This window comes from Sceloporus occidentalis, unplaced genomic scaffold (assembly GCF_023333645.1).
Source record: "Sceloporus occidentalis isolate IW3139 unplaced genomic scaffold, rSceOcc1.0.p SCAF_7, whole genome shotgun sequence".
Taxonomy (NCBI): Eukaryota; Metazoa; Chordata; class Lepidosauria; order Squamata; family Phrynosomatidae; genus Sceloporus; species Sceloporus occidentalis.
In genome coordinates this window covers 59,918,017-59,940,898 of record NW_028316987.1, presented here as the reverse complement: position 1 = coordinate 59,940,898, position 22,882 = coordinate 59,918,017, and the positions used below count along the sequence as shown (strand labels likewise).

Below are 22,882 nucleotides of genomic sequence, written 5' to 3'. Positions count from 1 at the left end.
ATCCATCACAAAGTTGATTAATGCAGGACAGACCTGTTCTGCAAGTGTATAATATCCATGATGGTCATGCACAGGCAGATGATAATACTTGGATTTCTGTACAAACACACACATTTGAAAACACCAGCAGATACAACACAACCTATTACCAAGACAAATTTCTTGTTTTATCTTTTCTAATTACTCTTTGTTTTCTGTGCAAAGTGCAGCAAGTTAAATAATCATTTTTGCAATGCCAGTCCAAGGTAAATTAATATGGTGCAAAATCATCTGCCAGTAGCATATATACAAAAATCTAAGTAAATGAGGACTCTCTCCTCTTGTTCAATGACAGGAAGTTCTCTTCTCAGACTGCAGGAAACCCCATTCACAGCAACAAAGTATTCTCTGGTTCACACAAAGGAAACATGTCAAACCCGTTTCATGCATCAAGTCCTCTCTGCACATATGCCCTTATTCAAACCTGTTTTGCAGACTCAGTTTGAGTTTCAAATGAACCATTAGTCACAAAATCATATTGTCATTCTGCATTGACATTTTATGGACAGGAGCATCCATTCTAAGTTTAGGTGCCTTACAGTGAATTTCCAGAACTCTGCATATAATATGAGCAATGGTAATCCCAGGTAAAGTTTGCAAATACTTGGAAATGTAGAGATGCACTGTACTCATGGCAATATAAGAACTTTGTGTAGTCTCCAACCCAATCCCACTCTGAGCCTGATTTAGTTATTCAAATTATGCTCCGGATTGATTCACACGAAATCTAATCCAGAATCCAGCTCACACCTGCTCTCATTCACTTCTATTTGGAAATCTAAATAGCTATACATTTTCATTTACTTAGCACATCTTGATGACACTTTGAGGCATGGCAAACCCTAAAGAAGAAATGGTTAACTCTGCCAAATTTCAGATAGATCACTTCAGGGTTGAACATTTCTGGATCCCTACCTATTTAACATTTGGGGGGGGGGGGGGTTGAAAAACATTCCTTTTGAAAACTGTTACCAGTTCAAGCACTTAACCACCAACCAAGGTGGGCCTATGTTACATTATGCTGCAGGTTTAATCACTGCAGAGGTTTGGAAACCTGTTGAAGATATGAAAAGCACTACTACATGGGGAAAAAACAATGATCAAAGTTTTAATTTTGGTGAAATAAACATTTCTCAGGTTAATTCTTTACCTACCTAACCAGAGTTTAGAAAAGGGGTTTGGCACTATATCTTCCAGAATCTCCAGCCATCATGGTCAGTGATTAAACTGGCTGGGGGGATTTGAGGGAGGGTTGTATACAAAAAAAAAAAAAAAAAAAACCTCCTCCTGGCTCTGACCTAGGAGCTTATGGCACAGCTTTTAAAAGCTTCTTACCACTCCCAAAATTAAAACTTTGATCATTGCCCCCCCCCCCCCCACCAGTAGTAATTCTTTTCATATCTTCTACAGGTTTCCAACATCCTGCAGTGATTAAGGCTGCAGCATAATGTATCATAGGCACTCTTCAGACTGGCCATTAAGGCTGGCCTGGGGGCGAAGTCGGGGCATCGTGCACAGATGACGCACACCCTGACTCTGCCCTCAGAGCACCATGATGCCATGTATCGCTCCACATGGCACACAGCATCATGGCACTTCTCTGGCAGTGTGTCCATACAATGCAGCACCGAAGGAGTGCTGCCAAGCCATGGCAGCATGGCTATGGCACTCTTTCCAGGGTGCAAAAAGGAGCTGCTTTTTGTAGCTTCTTTTTGCACCCTGGAAAGCCCGTATCAGGGGTGCGACATGCAGTTGCTGTGGCCCTGATCTGGCTAGGAAAGGGGCAGCGTTGTGTCACCCCTTCGAGGCAGTCTGTTAAGCCCCATAGTGAATTAATTAACACCTGACATTATAAATAGTGTTGATATGAATTTTTCTTTTTATCATACTCATCCAAACAAGATAATATACTGACTAGGCATATATAGTACATTGCACCCAGAGCACATCAAGCTGGGAGAGACTGGATTATATTTTTATTGGGTTACACAGGTGAATTCAGCAACAGATGTACAGTATTCTTCCCTGCACATGGCTACCTAGACTAGAGCCAAACTTTGCCATTTTTGTTAAACAAAGAAAGGAGGTGTATGAGTGTGTAGGTGAGTGTAAAGTATATTTAAAGATTTAACTCTTTCTCTTTCTTTAAAAAGTGCACCTTAAGAGTGTTAAGCCATGGTTAAAGCCATAATGCAGAGAATGGGTAATGCTGAGCTGAAATAGGTTGGATTACCTGCTCTGCAGAAATAAATTCATATTCTGTGCCCCTCACAGCTGCATGCTTTTGTTTCCCTGACTTTCAGTATCTATTTCCTTTCACAATAATCATCAGTCTTGCATTGGCACAATCCAAAGAGTGGCACTGTGTGCTTCTAAGGTATCTCACACAACAGGGCCACTGAAATTTCTGACTCCCCTCCCAGACAGGCAGACAGGCAGGCCAATGCATAAATACACAGAGTGCAGTTTGTGCCATGTCTTGACACTCATGATATGCCACAAACAAAATTAGGTATTAAATTTTCAGTGGGCTCAGAAATGAAAATTAGGCTGGAGGCAAGGGGTAGAATAGTTTGGGCACGTGATTAGAAAAAGATATTTCTTTGGGGAAAGGTTTTCATAGGTAATGACAAAAATGATGCCCAATTATTGCATGTAATTAGAAAGTGTGTGGTGAAATTCTCAAAACAACAAATCATTTTAAAATACAATATTTTCCCCATGCAAAATAGTTGGTTAAACTAAAAAAATTAGCTTATTTATTTACTTAAAGGATTTCTGTATCACTTCCCAGTCTACAGCAATGACTAAGGTGCAGTATACTAACAAGCGGTGTGCCGGCGCCAATTCTAGGGTTAGGGACCGCGCAGCAACTGCATGGTCCCTAACCCTAGTACATGCTGGTGGCATAACAATGGCAGTGCCCTGTGTACATGATGCTACCATTGTTACGTAAACGCTGTGCGGCATCCACACATTGCCACACGGCACTTACGTAATGAGTGTGCCAGTGGTGCACTTGTTACACCGCCCCTGCGGCTCAAAAAGAACCAATTTTTCCAGGTTCTTTTTCCTCCATAGGGAAGCCATGCGGTTTGGTGGCTGCGGCTTCCCTCAGGAGGAAATTAGGCCACTGGCAGCCCACCCTTTTCAAGCAGTCTGTCGGTCACCAAAGATACAAGCGCATATTGCACAAGTCATCTTACTATAATGATCTGAGCAGTTAACAAAGTATAACACACTCTGATGGATTGATTGATTTTGGTAGACTTGCAGAAAATGTCCATTTTAAATTTCTTCAAATCCATTCCTTTCAAAAGCCAAGATTACCAAACTGGCTATTATCTGGTGAAGCACTGAATGCCTGTATGATGTCAGCGCACATGTTAATGTTGAGAATGAATTTCCACACAGTTGTAGATGGACCAAAGGTGAGTCCTGCAGCAAAGTTCACCTGCACGTATAGGCTTCCTTGTACACGTACAGTGTTTTAATCAGTTTGTGGAGTGTTGGTGTCAGGGTTTTGCAGGATTCTGCCATATCCTTTTCTTCAGATGCCTAAACTGCTTTTTTCTAAATATTCACCTGCAATGCTATACATTTGGGGACTAAAGTAAAATTTCATTTCGGGAGTAAAATTCTTGTTGTAGAATCAGTGCCTTCATCCCTGCCCTCATGCCTAAGCCCTCAGGAACAGGAGAAAAAAGAAAGGAGAAGAAAGTATTAGCAGTGTTTTTTCCCTGCAGATGCCTAACTGAAATAACCAGACCAAGGCATCCTGAATCAGACATGAGAACTAGTCACTTGTCCCTGGGGTGACTGGTGGCTCCACCACCATAGCAGTAGTGAACACATTCTTGATTTTCTCACCCTTCCTTCCATGGCTGCTCTGAATTACATAAATGGGAGTTCTGTCAGTGCTCAACTTGTGATGGTATCAAGCCCAGCAGAGATGGGAATGGGGAGAGAGATGAGAATTCAGGGACCTGTCCATTGCTTTTTTAAAATTGCAAAATAGTGAATTATTAGGGAGATGTTAATCCTATATATAAGGTTGTATTACTTTAGAGCAGTGCTTTCATTTTTAAGTGATATTGTACATTACAAAAAATGGAAAGAGTAATCAATTCATGTATGCTTATATTAGCTACATATGCAGTACACGGTTGTTCCTTCTGTGGCAATTCCTTATGTTTAAAGATGTGTATTCTGAATGCAATATTTGAATAGACTTCTCTATGGGCATGTCTACATGGGCCAAATAAACTGGTCCACCACCACCATGACCTCCCATTGTCCTGTCCACACAGAGCAGGGCCAAAGGCTTGATTCGACTGTAGATTGTCTTCAAATCCAGGCCATCACAGTTTTCTTTGGATCCTCCCAAAAAATCCAAATCACCCTGAAGCTATGTCAGCCAACTGTTTGCATAGCACCCCACTGTGCCACCCAACACTGGCACCACTGGTGTAAGTTACTTATTCTTAACTCACATCAAGGCACCCAGCCATGTGAGTGATACTGGGTGCCTTGTTTTTGACCTCAGAGGAAGTGATTCACAATGGTGGCAGTGGGCAGTTTAGGGGCTAGAGCAGCCCAGAATATTCTAGCCAGTGTAAACCTATCATTTAATGGAGAAAACCAATTTTTAAATTGTCTTAACACCTTCAGGTTGTATTTATTTACAGAAACTGGTTCAATATTTTTTCCCCAGAAAGCATACTGCTATAATGATCTAGACAGATATATATTACCTTTTTCTACCATGACCTGCATTTTTACCCTTCATTTAATCAGCTAGGTTAAAGGGCTTGGCTGTGCACTGAGCTTTATTAATGCACTTAAAAGGTAACCAGACTTCCACCAACAAAAATCTGTTGTGCTTCCAGGTGGATTGAAGCACAGTTCCTTAGTACTATTCAAACCTTAGACAATCAACTGCAGGGGAACAGGTATCTAGACATTCTCCTCATGTTACGGATAGAAAATCAAGGCAGACAGGTTGTTGACATTAATCCACAAGACATTCAGCCAAGAGTCTCTGAAGAGATTGGATGACAGAAATGAGAAGAGAATGAAGGTTGGTAGGTTGCTGTGCCCATCCCATAGTTACATACACAGCTGCAAGATAATAATACCTTTGGCATTAACAGATGCTTGCTGATCTAGCCTCATTTGTTACCCAGCATCTAGCAGTGGAAACTCCAGAAATCTCCCTAAGAATCTGCTCCATTGGACATTAATCCCTATGGTACATTTTCTTTTCTACTGGGGTTAATCTGCTCAAGCACAATTCATACAATTCTCTGTTGTTCTGCAGGCAATGTTCAAAGTAAGCCAATGAACACTGTCCTATTTATTAGAGTTTCTGAAAGGTCTGTCTGCTTTCCTCCAGCACAACATATTGTATAGCTTAGAAGAATGTGGTATAGTCAAGACAGGAAAAGTTGGTCTACAACTCTCATGCTGGCTGAGTGATTATAGGAACTGTGGTGCTAAAAGTAACTGGTATTTCTAGATGCCCATGCTGTTTTAAATTATGTTCCTGTAATGTGGCATTTCATTGAGGGTCAACCTTATTGGATCCTACATGTTTTTATTGTTGCAAACAGACTTGTATTCCAAGATAAACATTCATCATCCATTGTTCAGTTGTAGAAGATCTTACTGCTTTATTATTTATTTATTTATTTATTTATTTATTTATTTATACAGCTTTAGCTGTGCATGAACATATATTTATAGATGTTGATTTCAACAAAATTGTATTTTTGGACACACAGGTTGGCATAATGATTTATGATAATCCTAAATCCAGCCTACACTATCAGAAAGCAGATTCCCCAGCACTGAGCCAGGGCAGTTAAAGTGATTGGATTATTTCTGCAGTGTGTTTTGGATCTACCATGGTTTTCTTCACTAACAAATATGCTTAGAAAAGTTACTTTTGAAGTATAACTCCCACCAGTGTACCCATGGTGGTAGAGGATTCTGGGATTTGTACTGCAAAACTACACCTTCCAGTGTCTTCATCAGCATGACATTGAACTTCGAAAGCTTACTTTTGTCCAGGAGTTGTACTCCAAATTAAGTTTTCTCACTTTTAAGTAAGCTCAACCTTTCTAAGTTTCAACATTAAGATCCAAGAAATGTGTTGGTCTGTTCACTATAACCCAGAGCTACTCAGACTGAGGATCCATTGACTGGTGCTAATCCATGTTCCATTGGCTGCCAGTCCTTCATGAGTTTCAAGGAAATAAATAAATATTAGTAGCCAAAAGTTACAAATATGGTACCAGGCCCTGGCACATTAGAGGAAAACAAATTGCTGCTCCTCCACATCAGATAGCTTGAGATACACTGCTGTAACTCATTGACATGACTTCCTCTCTGGCCTTTTCACTTTAGACAATGTATATGTCATTTCAGAGTTAACTCTTCCACAATGCTTAAATACTCTTAGCACCTCACAAAAGCAGATGTATCCATTACCCCATCTTGTCTAACTGTGTCCATGGGTGAAGGACTGATGGCTGTAGTATAGTACACTATAGTATTCTAAAATACAGAAGAGAGAACTGTTCCAAAATAAGAAATCCATGATACAAGGTGATATGGTATACCGTTTGGAGGCATTCCTAAGCAGAGGACTAAAAATGCTTCATGCATGTTGTTTTTCTGTTTCATATTGAAATGGCAAAGGCAAATCCTACTTCCTCTAGAATGAACAGTTCATTCCAAAAATGTTTTTGCTTTCTGTCTTGTACTTTATCAGTTAATAACAGCAGCACACAAATAGGTGGAGAAGCTGAAAGGGTGCTATCTATCCAGCACCCAATTCGAGGTACAACAATGCTTTTTGGTTTACTTGAGGAGTGAAAAGTGAAGCAGTTCTTCATGCTTGTTTCCTTGGTTTGCTTTGTTCAAAGAGTCTTCACCTTCAGCCATATTCACACTTACCTGTGAGTATGCTCTACTGAATTCAGTATGTTTTCCCTCTGAGTCGATATATATAAGATTGCTGCAGCACAATACAAGTATGCCAAGGATTTCAGGCATGCAGTCTGGCCAGTGCAAATTTAAGGCTCCCTTATAGTCCATGGGTGAGCATCATGCAGCCCTCCAGATGTTGCAATTTGGAGAACCACATGATCCCCATCCCTGATGTGGACCACTTTAGGACCAATTTTCCCCCACATGGGAAAATTCCTGCATTTTAAATGCTTACACAAGAATAATTTTCAAATGGAAATACACAGTTTTGCAAACCACCCCTGAGTATTCTTTCCATTTAAAAAAAAGGCTGATGAGATTCATGGGGGCTTGGAGGGACATAACACACACTACAAGTCCCAGGGCTTCACAGAATGGAACCATGACAGCTAAATCATAGTTCTGCAATTGTGTGGTGTGAAAGGCCCCTTAAGTTGCTATCATTTCTCATCACTTTCAGTACATCTACAGGGCTTCATAATTATTTTTTTAAGAGCAGATGATAGCGTAGGGAGCTGGTTACTCTCATGATGTTGCTAGACTTCATTTCTCATCATCCCTGTTCAGATGAGGTAATGGCAAGGGCTGGTGGAAGCTGCAGTCCAGCAACAGCTGGAGGGCCTCAAATTGACCACCCCTGCTCAAAGGCCAGGGAGCTCTCTTTTTCTGCAGTAGGACTTGAAACACTTTATAATTCTTATAGTTTTCACTAGTCAATCATGTGGGTGGGAAGATGTGTATGTGCCAACATTTTTCTACACTGTTTCACAATGCAAAAGGAGTGCAATGCAGCCACAAGTCTCACCTAGCTTGCTCCCTTTCTCCCATGATTAGGTGAGCTGAGAAGAAAATATTTGTTGAGGAAGATGGGATGCGACTATCTCAGACTGCACTGCTATCAGTTAGGTGATCTCCCACACCTACGTACTGCTGTTATATGTGTGCCTTCAGGTTGTTTCTAACATATAGTAACCCTAAGATGAATGTATCATAGTGTTTTCTGGTCAAGATTTGTTCAGAGAGGGTTTGCCTTTGCCTTCCTCTGAGGTTGTGAGAGTGTGACTTGCCCTGGCATCACTCAGTGTGTTTCCATGGCTGAGCAGCGATTTGAACTCTGCACTACAGAGTCATACTCCAATGTTCAAACCATTATACTGCACTGTTGTCATATTTTGCAGTATTTATACACTTCACAGTTATATCAGTTTGTTACCATTGTAGAGTTCCCTAGCAGAGCATTCAAGTACTTCTCTAAACTATAAATCCTAGGATTCCATAGGATAGAGCCATGGTATGGAATCCATGGCAGCTAGAATCTATTTATTTCTATGCTGCCTTTCTCCCAGAAAGGATCCCAAGGCAGCTCACAAATAAAACCATTGAAAAACTTTATAGTAAAATTAAAAAAAAAAAAAAAAAACAATTAAAAGCAACTAGCTAAAAACAGTATAAAATTACATAAAACATACAAAAGTTAAAAGCGTAAGTAAAGCATACACCCCATGTTAAAGGCTCCCTGACACGATCATACAGGGACGTAGCCAAGGGGGTGTTCTTGGGGTCCGGATCCCCCCCTTCCATTAGAAAAATGAATGGTGTGTGCTGCTGCGTCGCCACACTCAAGCCCCATTATAATGGTGGCACTTAGTCTGGACCCCCCCCCCCCTTCCCAAAATCCTAGCTATGACCCTGGATCATATATTAAAAGCCTGCTTGAATAAAAACATCTCTGCAGCCCCATGTAGAGTGTGTTATAGTGGTAACACTTAATAGTGACTTCAAAGTGATATAACGGTTACAGATACAGGCACAAACTGTATTAGAGCAGAGCCCTTGAAATCGTTGAGAGTACAGCCAGTGTGGTGCAGTCGTTTGAGTGCTGAGCTATGACTCTTGAGACCAAGGGTTCAAATCCTTGCTCAGCCATGGAAACCCACTGGGTGAACTTGAGCAAGTCACATTCTCTCAGCCTCAAAGAAGGCAAAGGCAAACCCCCTCTAAACAAAGCTTGCCCATAAAACACTGTAAGGTCACCATAAGTCAGAAGCAGCTTGAAGGCACACAACAGTTGGATCTACACTGCAGAATTAATGCAATTTGACACTGCTTTAACTGCCATAGCTCATTGCTGTAGCTGTGTGAGATATTTAGCCTTCTCCATCAGAGAGCTCTAGTGGCACAACAAACTACAAATCCCAGGATTCCATAGGATGGAGTCATGGCAGTTAATTCTGCAGTGCGGCAGTAGTCCTAATCATGTCTAACCTCTCAGCCCCATTGGGCTGTAGGTATTACTGAGCCAGGATTCAACTCATTCTGACCATAAAATGACTTGGTCTTCAAGGCACCCTTTGCCTGAGTCTGTACATGAAAATAAAGTGGCTTCGATTGTTTGCTCCCAGTAACATTGTAATCATTACCCTGGCATTTGCCCTAACTACTTACCAGTAGCCAGATGTGTGGGGTTTTATTCTGAGTTGGCAACTATAAATTTAGGGAGAAGGGATTGGATATGAAGAATGAGATTAGAGGGGAAAGAAATTTAAAAACAGGCAGTGTCCTTTATGTCTTGAAATGTATGTAAAATAATTACAGTGCCATCATGATGTAGTGGTGTGAGCGTTAGACTATGACTGTGGCGACGAGGGTTCGAATCCCTGCTTCGCCATGGAAACTCACTGGGTGACCTTGGCCAAATCACACTCTCTCAGTCTCAGAGGGTGGCAATGGCAAAGCCCCTTTGGAGAAACCTGCCAAGAAAACCCCATGATATGGCCTGAGTCAGGGACGTAGCTAGGATTTTAAGAAGGGGGGGGGGGGGGTCCAGACTAAGTGCCACCATTATAATGAGGCTTGGGTGCAGCGGCGCAGCAGCACACACCATTCATTTTTCTAATGGGAGGGGGGGGTCCGGACCCCAAGAACCCCCCCTTGGCTACGTCCCTGCCTGAGTCAGAAACTACACAATCATCATGAACAACAATTCACAAAACAGTATTGACAAATATTACAAAATTAATGAATTTCTGTAGTGGGAGAAAAGGTGTTTCGGCTTTAATGCAATTATTAGACCCTGCATCCTATGGATGGAGTTTCCACCTTGCCTTTAAGAAGATGAAAAAACCCCAAAGAGCACTGCATTATCTGTCAAGTAAAAATCATCATTTCTGCATTTATTGAAGCATGCCCCCCTCCAGGAATACTGATGCTGGCATTAATTGGTCTCATATTTAAAGCTCTTCATATTTAAAGTACTATAGGAAGCTATGTATGGTTAAGCCTAATAAACTGGATCAGGAGAGTAGCATTAAGCAGTCCTGCTCAGATTTCCTCCATTGGAGCATTTGTTTTGTGGTCGCTGCTGTTTGCTCTTTAGCCGCTTGGCGGCGCTGTTTGGCTGCAACCGAGGAATAGCTCGCTCGCAGTTGCTAACTTTGCAGAGAGAACTGTTGCTCTCCTATTAGCCAAGAACGCAATTAAGTAGCCCAAAAGAATTAAAACGCAGGGCGAGAGGCAGCGTGGTGTAGTGGCTTGAGCGTTGGACTACGGCTCTGGAGGCCTGGGTTCGAATCCGGGCTCAGCCATGGAAACCCAGTGGGTGACCTTGGGCAAGTCACATTCTCTCAGCCTCAACTTGCCAAGAAAACCTCAGGATAGCTTCCTCTTAGGGTCCTTATGAGACAAAAATCACTTGGAGGTGAGCAACAACAACAAAGGCAAGGGGAGGAACAAGAAACTGTATTGCTCTTTCGCAACAGATGAGCCATTCCTCGAATTGCCTTCCTCTCATTCCTTGAAACGCGTTATTTATCGAGGAAAAGGGGTTTAATTACCTCCCGTCTTGTCTTTGTACGAAAACCAACCCTCCAGAGACGAGAAAGAAAAGCTTTCAGCCGAGCCTAAAGCCCAAGGCTGCATTCAGCCAGCATTGAGATACACATCCAACAGGAGCACAGTTACTTGACTCCAATTCCCATAATCCCCAGGGGACAAAAGTACTTTTCCTGCAGCTACAACTCGCAACAAAGTTGGGGATGTCAATCAACTTTACTTTTGAGAGGGGCTACGACTCCCAGTTGGCAGAAAAGGGTGCATCTACACTATAGAATGGGAGAGAGAGAGAGAGAGAGAGAGAGAGAGAGAGAGAGAGAGAGAGAGAGATTGTCATTGAAAAAGCCAGGGGTTTGAGTGCTATACTCAAGACCTGGGTTCTAATCCCTCTTCAGTCATGGAAGCCCACTGGGTGACCTTAGGCAAATTACATTCTCTCAGCCTCAGAGGAAGGCAAGGGCAAACTCTCTGGAAAAGAATCTTGCCCAGAAATACATGGGTGACCCATAGGCACACAACAACAACGAATGGACGGCCCACAACCACAAATTCCTACTAGTCAATGAAAACTGCCCACAATCTGTCCCGCTTTACACATTTCCTTGGGAGTAAGCTACACCTGGTTTGAGTGTTAGACTGGGATCCCCATCCAGCCATGGAAACCCACTGGGTGATCTTAGGCCAGCCACACTCTCTCAGCCTCAGAGGATGGCCATGGCAAGCCCCCTCTGGCCTAGAAGACCCCACAAAGCCTTAGGGTCGCCATAAGTAACAAACGATTTGAAGGCATACAACAGCAACAAGAAGAAGCTTCACTGAAGACACAAAAGGCATCTCATATTTATACTGAAGGACCCCAGTAGCATGTTTCAGGGAAGAGGGATCGGGAAAGGAATTTCTCTCCCCCCCCCCTTCCTTTCTGCAAACAGCCAAAATTAATAACAATTTGTCTGTCAATACTGAAGTCCTCCAGAGGGACCCAAGTCTGGACCTTTTGTTGCTTACAAGTCAAGCTGCCTTGAATTCAATAGGATTCACCTCCGCCTTCATTATATATAAGACTATTCCAAAACTTCGTCCACCATTCATAGGGGCAGTGTGTTTTGGACCTAACTCTGGCCACATCCACACTGCAGAAACAATCCGGTTTGACACCACTTTAAACTGACGTGGCTCAATGCTATGGAAATCTGGGAATTGTAGGAAATTTCCATAGCATTGAGCCATGGCAGTTAAAGTCGCGTCAAACCGGATTGTCTCTGCAGTGGGGCTTCAGCTTTTGAACGATGCGCTGCGAGGGGAGAGATGCGACTATCCTGAATTTGCGAATTCCCAGAAAATCTAAAATAATAGGGAATGGCCAGATTTCTCTTCTGGGAAACAACCCAGAACTATTGATCTGGAGGACTTTAGATCACATGCAAATCTGCCCATCCCAGATCCAAAAGCTTATATATCTATAATGCCAACCTGTTTGGCGTAGTTCAAAGACATAGCCGTGTTAGTCTGTAGAATCAGTTGCAGCACCTTTGAGACTAAACTGAAAGAAAGAAGTTGGCAGCATAAGCTTTCCTAAACTTCAGTCTACTTCCTCGGATACATTTGGTGGAGTGGAAGCCAGGTACAGACATATGTATGCTGCCAACTTCTTTCTTTCAGTGAGTCTGAAAGATCCCTCTTTACAGAGTCCACCAAAATATATGGAAGGAGCCATCCACACTGCAGAAATAATCCCGTTTTAACTGTCATGGCTCAAGGTTAAGGGATTCTGGGAATGGTTTGTTGCTTACACAAACTACCACAACAAAGTACCATCCCCAGAAATTTCTTAACCTTGAGCCATGGCAGTTAAAGCAGGTTCAGCCCGCATCATTTCTCCAATGCGGATGAGGCCTTAGAGGTTTCATTTCCTCGATTGTTACAGGACTCCTTTCTACGTCTTTCAATACCAAGCAACAGTTTAAGCAACAAACTGCCATTCTCAGGATCAAACTGGAGTATTTCTGCAGTGCGGATGCAGCCTTAGGAGATTTCTTATCAACTTCCATAATCACCAAAAGTCCTAGAGAACCTGGAATCCCCAAAAAAGTAACTTTCTAAAACTCTGGCTAGGATAACCCAAGGGGGAACGGTGCCACCATTCCTTTGACTACTATTATTATTATTATTATTATTATTGATGTCCAAAAAGAGTGGGAAAGAGGACAAGCAGTTATCTTGTTAGTACCTAAGTGAAGACAGGGGACTTTAACGGATTTGCACCCCATGGGCTGCGTCCACACTTTAGAAATAACCCAGTTTGGCACCTCTTTAACTGCCCTGGCTTACAAGGCTATGGAATTCTGGGAGTTGGAGTTTGTCGTGTATAAGTGTTTCCTTCAGTCATAGAATCATAGAATTGGAAGAGACCCCAAGGGTCACCCAATCCAACCCAATTCTGTCATGCAGGAAATCTCCATCAAAGGATCCCCGACAGATGGCCATCCAGCCTCTGCTTAAAGACCTCTAAGGAAGGAGACTCCTCTACAATCTATGAGGGAGTGTGTTCCACTGTCGAACAGCCCTTACTGTCAGGAAGTTCATTCCTCATAATGTTGAGGTGGAATCTATTTTCCTGGAGCTTGCATCTATTGTTCTGGGTCCTGTTCTCTGGAGCAGCAGAAAACAAGCTTGCTTCCTCCTCAATATGACATCCCTCCAAATGCCTCGTTAGAAAAAGTCAGTTGAGCGTTTAGAAATGGAGTGGGCATCCAAAAAATAGAAAGGAAGGAAGAAAGGAATGGAAAAGGAAAGAGAAGAGAAGAGAAGAGAAGAGAAGAGGGAAGAGAACAGAACAGGGAAGGGAAGGGAAGGAGAGGGAAGGGGAGGGAAGAGAAGAGAAGAATGAAGTAATGAAAGAAGGAAGAAAATGGAATGGAATAGAATAGAATAGAATAGAAAAAGAAGAAGGGAAGTGATCACAGCAAATGCAAAACCGTCTGAGGAGGTACACCGAGGCTGCATCTGCACTGCAGAAATTAACGCAGTTTGACCCCGTTTTAACAGCCACAGCTCAATGTCTGGGGCTTGTACTTTTGAGAGCTCTTGAGCCTTCTGTCAGAGAGAGAGCTCTGGTGCCGCAACAAACTGCAGATCCCAGAATCCCATAAAACGGAGCCATGGCAGTTAAAGCGGGGTTAACCAGAACATGTCAGCAGTGCAGGTGCAGCCCTACTAAGGAGTGAAACCCACCTGTTCCAACAACCACCCTTAAACATTCCCGTTTCTCTTTGGGGTTGCCGGGGCTGGGCAATTCCTTTCAGAAAAGGCCAACGGTAAACCAAGGGAGCGGAGCCGAATGCGCGTTAAAGCTGTATGTCCGCACTACACACACACACACACACACACACACACACACACAAAGGGAGGAGAGGGGAGGCAACCATCCTACCAGACACGACGCCCAAACTGTGGAAGCGAAATCCGAAAGAGCAAATCTCTGCATCAACACAACCACAGCTTAACTTTCGCAAGAGGGTCCCCAAAAGTATCCTATAACTTCCCGGCCCGAATTCGGCCCCACAGTTCAGACTTTCGCTTTGCAACTTTAAAGCAAGTCCCGAAATAATATCCCTCTCCGCAAGTGACACAGGCCAGAGCTTCCGGCTTGTGGTGGAAAGTAACAACAGAGTATGAGAACAAACACAATTTGGCAGACACACAATTGCAGGCACAAATGCTCTTCCTCGCATTTAATAAACGACCCTGAGATCCGCAAACGTTACTCCTCTTTCTAAACGTTTGACGGTTTTCAAAGGAAAAGCGCCTTTTTCAGAGTGGTGACTTGCTCTAATTTTCCCCGTCTTAATTTAAACTTCTCTGCAAGGAAACAAGGATCGCCCAAATTGGCTCTTTTTAGATTCAAGTGTTCGTGAAGAAGAGAAGAGGAAGGAAAATAATAATAATAATAATAATAATAATAATAATAATAATTGTAAACCACTCTGAGAGCTTTGAGGGCTGAAGTATAAATACTGTAAATAAATAAATACTGTATGTAATTACTTAGCACCAAGGAGTTACTTTTCATCTAACGACAACTCATTTCTGCAGTAACAGAAAACTCCCTTCTGACTTGCATGAGAGGAAAGATTCGGAAAACGCCTATATATATATATATATATATCATACTCTAAAATAATATATATAGATACATATACCTTTCCATCTGATTTGTCGGCAAAGGCATGTCACAAACAAGCGCAGCCTTCAAGAGTAATAAAATCAAACAAAATACGAACACGAAAGTTTTCACTTCTCCCTTGGCACCCAAAGGTTCCCTCATTTCTTTTTGACACAACTTTCTTCATCCAGTTTGCTGAAGTCTAAACCCAACCAGGCTTACTTGGGAGTAAATCCACTTGTTTTCTGATGATATCCGAGCATATATTATATATCACATCACATATATTATCATTAATATATTGTATAACAAATAATATCTATCGCTTCCACTGATAATATACACTGAAAGTATGTGTGTGTGCATATATCTATATCTATATCTATATCTATATCTATATCTATATCTATATCTATATCTATATATATTTGCCTGGCAGTGCAGCATTCAATGCAGCTTCTAAACGCATCTATTCTCCAGGGGGAACATCAGGAAAGCAGTTTTTAAAAACCCTCCGACAAAAAAACAATTAACTTTATCCTAACAACCAACGTTTTCTCTGGCGTTTTATTTCATTCCGTTTCAAATCTTACAGATTAAAAATCAATCACAATCCATGCATTTAAAATGCAAAAAAATTTAAAGTGTTTTCAGCGAAAGGCTTCTCTCTTTTTTCTTTTTTGTTTCTTTTTCGTTTTCCTCTTTTTCATTTCAATGTGAAATATCCGACTATTATGCGTTCGCTGCGTTCGCAAACGGTTCCAACGTCGTCAGCGTCAGGAGTTTTTTTGTTTGTTTGTTTCTGAGGAACGTTCTCCATCTTTATTTATTTATTTATTAACTTTTTAATTATTATGATTGTTTTTTCTTCAAAGCTTATGGTCAGGAAATACACATAGGCCACCAGGAGTCGGTTTCACTCGGACAGTTTATTTAATACATGGGTCTGGGTGAACCCACCGCTTTGAAATATAGGAAACTCTCACTTAAAACTAGACCTGAACTGCCAGCAAAAAATGCAAATAAGTACATGCTCCATTAAATTAAAATGTCATTCAACACTTATCAAAGATCGTTTGCCTTAATTACAGCCTTATGCCTATCTAAATTAATATTCAAGCGAAAACTAGGTCCTGAAGTTGATTTCTCTTCAAGGAACAAGTTTTTAAATTTTATTTTTATTTTTATATATTTGTATTTTTTTAAAAATGCAGTGAAATTAGGACTGCAACGATAATAATTCGTAATTCCTTGTGACCAAAACTGGGAAAAAAAGAAGAGAGAAAAATAAAAACAACCCAACAAAATAAAGTGGGCAGGAAAAAAAAAAAGCTCAAGTGTACTTCAATATATTTTTCAATATTTACTGGAAGTAATATACAAGAAAAATACTATACAAAATCGTCTCCTGGACAACTGAGTTTCGCACCAAGACATTGGCGGAGTTATATTGAATTGTGGACTCTTGTTTTTACAACGATTTTCCGTTCTAGTTTTCAAAGGATTTTACAAATATTGGTCTCTTATTTGTTTGTTTTTTCCCCTCCCTCCCTCTCTTTTATTCTGGCATTCAAACTACAGCCTCGATGAAAAGCAAGGGGACCTCCTTTGACTTCTCGAAAGGGGGGGGGGGATAATAATTTCGATCCTAGGTGCCTCCAGAGGACTGAATGTGGGATAGTCAAACTCTGAAAAGGAGCTGGGAGAGTGGGACTATTAATTTCTTTATAAAATGGATGAGATTTTATTAAAAAATAAGACTTTTCTTGAAAGAGAAAGTTGAAAATGAGAGTTCAGTCGGGAAAGCGTTAAGGCTGATAGTTTTCCGATTGAAACCAGCAGGACTTCAACTTTGGCCCGATCACATTCAGATAGTTTTCAAGAACCAATGTAAACTATGCTGAGAGGAGAGAGTTGGGTTTGTCAGAATAATTACTTTCCGTCTCCTCGAATTAGTTTTTTTTGTTTAGGACCCGAGTTCGAGGGTGATTTAGCTTCTGATCCATTAAGGCAGAGATTTATAGCCCAACCCATAATTCACTTAAACTAGGAGGATTTACAGGGACCGGGGATGCAGACCAGCTTTGATGCGTTTTGACTCCCAGATCAGCGTCCGTAGGATTGCAGCAATCCTACTCAAGGTTTACTCAGAGGTAAATCGCTCTGCCTTTAATTTTAAAAAAAGGATTTGTTCAGGATCGCCGCCTTAATTGAATTAGGACTGGCTTCCTGGTTGGAATTGGTAGTTCAAGGCAAAGGAAGATCCTCAGAGGTGTCTATTCGGCTTAAAGCAGCACCGCTTTCCCTCGCAGAGTAAACGCTTTAGGAAGAGTTTTTATAGGGATTGTTAACGCCTTCAAAGCGAAAGTCAAATACTCACTCGACTTGGAAGTGGAACTGGTTCCCTTTGAACATAACCCCTTTCCCTTCAAACACAACTCCGAATCTCAAACTGGGATTAATTTGGGTTGCTTCGGGGTGGTCTCCAAAGCACTGGTCCAACATAACCCAGTTTGAGAGCGCTTGAAGCACCCTGGCTCAATACTAGGGGATTTGGGGAACTGTAGTTATGTGAGACATTTAGACTTCTCTGTCAAAGAGCTCTGGTGCTACAATAAACTACAACTCAGGATTTCCCAGCACTGAGCCAGGGCGGTTCAAGCGGTCTCGAAGCGGGTTGCTTCTGCAGTGTGTTTTGGACCTAGGCTGCATCCACACGGGGGACACAATTCGGTTTGACACGATTTGAACTGCCAGGGCTCGATGCTATGGCCTTCTGGAAACTCCGCAACAAACAGTTCCCAGAATGTCATAGCATTGAGCCCTTCAAGTCGGGTTATTTCCCCAGTGCGGATGCAGCCTAAGAAATGAGAGAAGCCAAGAGGGAATGATACACTCAGCGACCCCAAAGACCTGTAGTCATCCCTATCCCTCCTCCAAATCTCACAAGCTTTATGGGTCTTCACCCTTTCCCCCTCCAAAGTTATTTCCCCACCAACTTCCTTAGAACCCCCCCCCTCAGAAAAACAAAACGACAGCATGGCACCACCCTCTAGCTTTGCAGGGCTGCAGTTTCGAAGCAAACACACAAGAGACGTTGGCAGGGTCCCTTTGGGAAGCCAAACCTGACGAGGAGAGAGAAGTTTCCCTTTTAAGATTATGTCCTTGTTCCAAAAATTAAAAAAGTGCTTTCAGCGGAAGAGCTGGGGGCTCCCTCACTCCCCCCCCCGACCCTCACCCTCACCAGGCTTTCCCGCCCTTTCCCCCCCAGATGTGTCCATTCCCCTTCTTTGGCGGGAAATTCCAGCCGCGGAGGCCACGCTTTCCTTATATGTATATGTATATATGGAACCACCCGCCACTTTCTAGATTCGAGGTGTCCGTCGTCGGGGGCCTAACTCGGGAGCTGCTTCAGGCTTGGCAAAACCCAAGCCTGAGGAGACCCCCTGTTTTGCCCCCACAACATTTCTGGGGGGCAAAAACACAAAAGGCCAGTCAGTCTGTGAGAGAGGGAGCCAAAGGGGTCAGTTTCTCCTGTCCGCGCCTCAGAGTTGTGTGGCCAAAGTCCCTCACAGAAGGCTTCAAATTTGGGAGACTTGAGGAGGGGAGGCCCCCAAAACACAAAAGGCGGGAAAGTCAGACGACTACGACTGAGGGGCAACTAGGGTCAGAGAGAGGGGTCCTTTGAGGGTCGGGCTTTTTCACTCCAGGCCGTTCCTGTGCCCAGGCTCCGGAGGTTGGAGGAGCTCCGGGGAGTGGCAAGGCGGGCTGCCGGGGGCGCTGTGCTCGCTGTCGGTGTCGCTGCCCTTCTTGACCCCGGAGCCGCCTCCGCCTCCGCCGCCTCCTCCGCCGCCTCCGCCTCCTCCTCCTCCGCTGTGAGTCTTGACGTGTTTGCTGAGGTGGTCGCTCCTCATGAAGCGCTTGTTGCAGACCGGGCAGGCGAAGCGCTTCTCGCCGGTGTGGGTGCGGAGGTGGCGCTGGAGCTCGTCGGAGCGGGTGAAGCGCTTGCCGCAGAAGAGCCAGTTGCAGACGAAAGGCCGCTCGCCCGTGTGCCACCGCAGGTGGGCCTTCAGGTGCGAGGTTTTCCCGTAGACCTTGCCGCAGCCGGGGATGTGGCAGCTGTGGAGGCCTTTCCGCCTCAGGCTGGCCCCCGCCGGCCCTAAGCGTTCGGCCTCCTGGCAGTTGGGGCAGTCGCAAGTGGCGCGGCCGGAGTAGCGTCGGGCCGAGGAGGAGCGAGGGGAGCCGCCTAGCGGCGCGGAGGGACCGCCGACCCCGACGCCGACGCCCCCGAGCATGGCGCCCCCCGCCCCGGCCGCCGTTGCCCCCGGGTCCGGCCCGTAAGAGCCCGGCGGCAGCACGGGCTTAAATCCGTCCATGAGGTGCTGAGCCCCCGCGGGGCCCAGGAGGTGCGAGGAGGCGGCGCCGGAGCTGAAAGCCGAGTGGCCCGCCAGGCCCGAGTAATCCGAGTTGTAGGCGCCCAGCGGGGAGTGCAAGGAGCCCGCTTGCAGGGCGGCGGCGGCGGCCGGGTGGACCCCGTTGGGGTTCTGGACGTCGAGCCACCCGGCGGCGCCCACGTCCCACCAGCTGGAGGCGCCCGCCTCGCTCGGGTGCGAGGGCTTGAACCAGGACTCGTAGGGGTGCGCCATCCCCACCCGCGGGTAGATGCCTTGCAGGCCCTCCACCGACGTGTGCACCTTGGAGAGGAAGACCGGCTGGTGCGGAGAGGCCTCCTGCACCCCTCCGCCGCCGCCGCCGCCCCCTCCGCCGCCGCCTCCGCCGCCGCCTCCTCCTCCGCCGCCTCCCCCCGACGGTCCGGGCGCCTGGAAGACCGAGTAGTCGTTGCCGAAGGGCGACCCGGCCGCTGCCCCGCTGGAGGTGAGCGAGAAGGCGCTGGAGCCCGGCGAGCCTCCGCAGCTGAACGAGTCCGAGACCAAGGCCGCCGCCGCCGCCGCCGCTGCCGCCGCCGCCGCCGCGTGAGCCGAAGAGCCATTGCGAGCCGAAGCCGGGACCCCGACGCCCACCCCGACCCCGGCCAGGTTGCAGGAGGACGAGGAGGAGGAGGAGGAGGAGCGTTTCCACGGGTGGAAGCCCTTGCCGAAGGAGGAGGCGCTGTCCGAGAGGGACGAGGGCGAAGGGCTGGCGCTGCCGATCTTGTTGCAGGTGGCGGCGAGCATGGCCAGAGGAGTGGAGCCCAAGCGCGGTTCTTCCTGCCAGGAGAGAAAATGAGGGAGACAGAGAGAGAGAGAGAAAGGCCCGTCAGTCTCAGCAGGGAGGGAAGGAAGAGAGAATGACAGAGAAAGAAAAAGAAAGAAAGACTAGGGAGGGAGGGAGGTAAGAATAGGAAAGACAGAAAGAAAGAATAGGAAGGAAGGAAACAAATAAATAAAAAGGGAAGGAAGGAAAGAAAGAAACAGGAAGGAGGGGAAGAAAGAGGGGAGGAAAGAAGGGAGGAAAGAAAAAAGGAAGGAATAGGAAGGAAGGACTAGGAAAGAAAGAAAGAAAGAAAGAAAGGAAGGAAGGAAGGAGAAGGAAAGAAACAGAATAGGAAAGAAGGAAAAAGGAAGGAAGGATTTCCCTCTTCTCCCTCCCCTCCCCTCTCCTCCCCGCCCAGCCTCCCTTGCCCTGCTTCGGTCCGGAGAGCTACCCAGACTCTTCTTCCCTGCTGCTCCTGGGGCTCCCCGGAGGCTCTCTCCCCTCCTTACCCTCGACGTTTCCGATTGGAAACAACCTCCTCGGCCCCTCGCTCTCCGAGAGCAGAGGCACAGCCTCGAAGAGCCAAGCCGAGGCTGCTGGAGCTTCGCCTGCCTCCCGGGATCCCAGAGGGACCGGGCTCTTTCCACCGCCTCCGGGGGCAGGAGGGGCGGGGAGGGAGCCCCGATCCGAGGAGGTTACACTCCTTTTCCCCAGGAGCGACAATCCAGATGGAGAATCTCCCCGGTTGGGAAAGGAATCCATTTCCCTGATCCAACTTTGGGGTTTTTTTAAACCGGGGTTCTCTCCCCAAAACCTTTACACCAGAGAAGCAAAGAAAGAAGGGAAGGGGAGAAAGAGAGAAAAATGGTCCACATACCTGCAGGAAACGAAGGGTTAAAAGGAAGGCAAATCGAGAAGTTTTCTCAGTTTTAAAAAGATCCTCTCTCCCATCTGTATACAGATACAGACAAAGAGATGGAGGGAAGCCGCCTGTTTTTCCACCCCTTTTCCAGCAGAAAAGTCCAGTTCTCCGGGGACCAAGAGGACGAGTCCCTCAGCCCCAGCTTCGGAGGTGGCTGGGGGGCTAATGCCCTTCCAACCCTTCGCTGACAACAACAACAACAAAAAAGGAGGGGGAGAAAGGAGTGACTGCCCTCTTCCCTCTTTCCCTCCCCTTCTCTCTCTTTTCTTTTCTCTCCAACTCCTTTGGACTTAGAGACAAGGAGAAAAGAAAAAGACGAAGAAGAAGAGGAGGAGGAGGAAGAAACACAAAACCCTCAATGGAGGAGACTGATAGCCCCCCGGTCAACAGAAGGGGTTACTTTTTAACCCCGAAAGAAAGAAAGGAAGGAGGAAGGGGGGGTTGAAGAGAGAGAGGACCCAATTAAAAGAGGAGGAGGAGGGGGGGAGAGAGAGATAAACCCTGAGACTCACCCCTAGAAGTGAAGTTGCCATCCCACACAGTGCCCTCCTCCTCTGAGAGAGGATCTTTTTTATATTGATAAATCAGAGGCCGGCTGCGGGTGTGCGTGTGTGTGCGCGTGTGCGTGTGTTTTTTTAAAAGAGGTGTGCAATACAATGATGGGGCCCGCCCCTTCCAGCCCAATTGTAGCTCCCTCGCAGGCTTTGAAGTGCCGCGGAGGCCCCAGCCAGCCAATGGCGGAGGACGGGGGACGCGTGAGGTCATCAGCGCCTGCCTCTGGACCGAGGAAGGAAGACGCGATCGCAAGCAGGAGAGGAAGGAGAAGAGGGCTGCATCCACACTGGAGAGATAACCCGGTTTGGCAGCGCTTTAACTGCATGAATGGCTCAAGGCTCTGGAATTCTGGGAGTTGGAGTTTGTTGTGGGCAACAAACTCCAACTCCCAGAATTCCAGAGCCTTGAGCCATTCCTGCAGTTAAAGCGCTGCCAAACCGGGTTGCTTCTCCAGTGTGGATGCAACCAAAGAGAAGAGGATTTGGGCCATCTCCCCCCCAAGGGGGGAACCTCCATTGCATCCGCACTGCACAAATAATCCGGTTTCATGACCTTCACGGTTACCCGGGCTCCATGCTACGGAATTCTGGTTGGTTGTGGCACCAGAGCAGAGGGGGACTGGATGCAGAAAAGGAAGAAGATGGTGCAAATGCAAAAGAGGGAGGGCACCGGTACTTTCCCCTCTCTTCTTTACAGGGAATTTCTAGCATCCTTCTTCCCCAAAAAGAAAAGAAAGAAAACTCCGCTGCATTGAGGGACATAAATAAAATCTATTATTATTATTATTATTATTATTATTATTATTATTGGCACTGCAGATTTGACGCCCCTTGAACTGCCTTGCCTCCATGCAATGGGGTTCTGGGGGCTAGTTGGGGCACCAGAGCGGAGGGATTGGGTGCAGAAAAGGATGAAGGAAGAGGAGGAAAAAAAGATGCTTTGCAAAATGCAAAAGAGGGTTGGCGAAGGCACAGGTGTTTCCCCTTCTCCTTCGCCTCTCTTGATTTCAGGGGATTGGCAGCACCCTCTTTTTTCCCTCCCCCTAAATAAAGCTCCACTGCATCCCCACCGCAGAAATAATCCGGTTTGACACCCCTTAAACAGCCCTGGTTCCATGCTATGGAATTCTGGGGGGGGGGGGGAGGGCGGAGTTGGCTGTGGCACCAGTTCTGGTGGAGCTCGGTTAT

General features: G+C 45.5%; 1 protein-coding gene across 2 annotated transcripts; it reads right to left on the bottom strand.

Annotated features, from left to right (window-relative positions):
• Positions 1-18,297: 18,297 nt before the first annotated feature.
• LOC149309820 (transcription factor Sp8-like) lies at positions 18,298-21,691 on the bottom strand. Of its 2 annotated transcripts, none has more exons than XM_089531355.1 (2): positions 21,653-21,691; positions 18,298-20,232 (listed from the first exon to the last, which is right to left on the bottom strand). In XM_089531355.1, exons 1-2 carry the CDS (start codon positions 21,671-21,673, stop codon positions 18,727-18,729), a joined length of 1,527 nt encoding a protein of 508 aa, XP_089387481.1. In that variant the 5' UTR covers positions 21,674-21,691; the 3' UTR covers positions 18,298-18,726. The 2 variants fall into 2 exon arrangements, with proteins under 2 accessions (XP_089387481.1, XP_089387482.1); XM_089531356.1 differs by lacking the exon at positions 21,653-21,691 and adding an exon at positions 21,096-21,166.
• Positions 21,692-22,882: the final 1,191 nt, after the last annotated feature.

Bases quoted from the DNA above. Each gene is read 5' to 3' on its own strand.
- LOC149309820 (XM_089531355.1), bottom strand. From the start codon at position 21,673: ATGGCAACTTCACTTCTAGGG. The intron at 20,233-21,652 runs GTGAGTCTCAGG...CTCTCCTGGCAG, and splicing joins TGGCAACTTCACTTCTAGGG to GAAGAACCGCGCTTGGGCTC.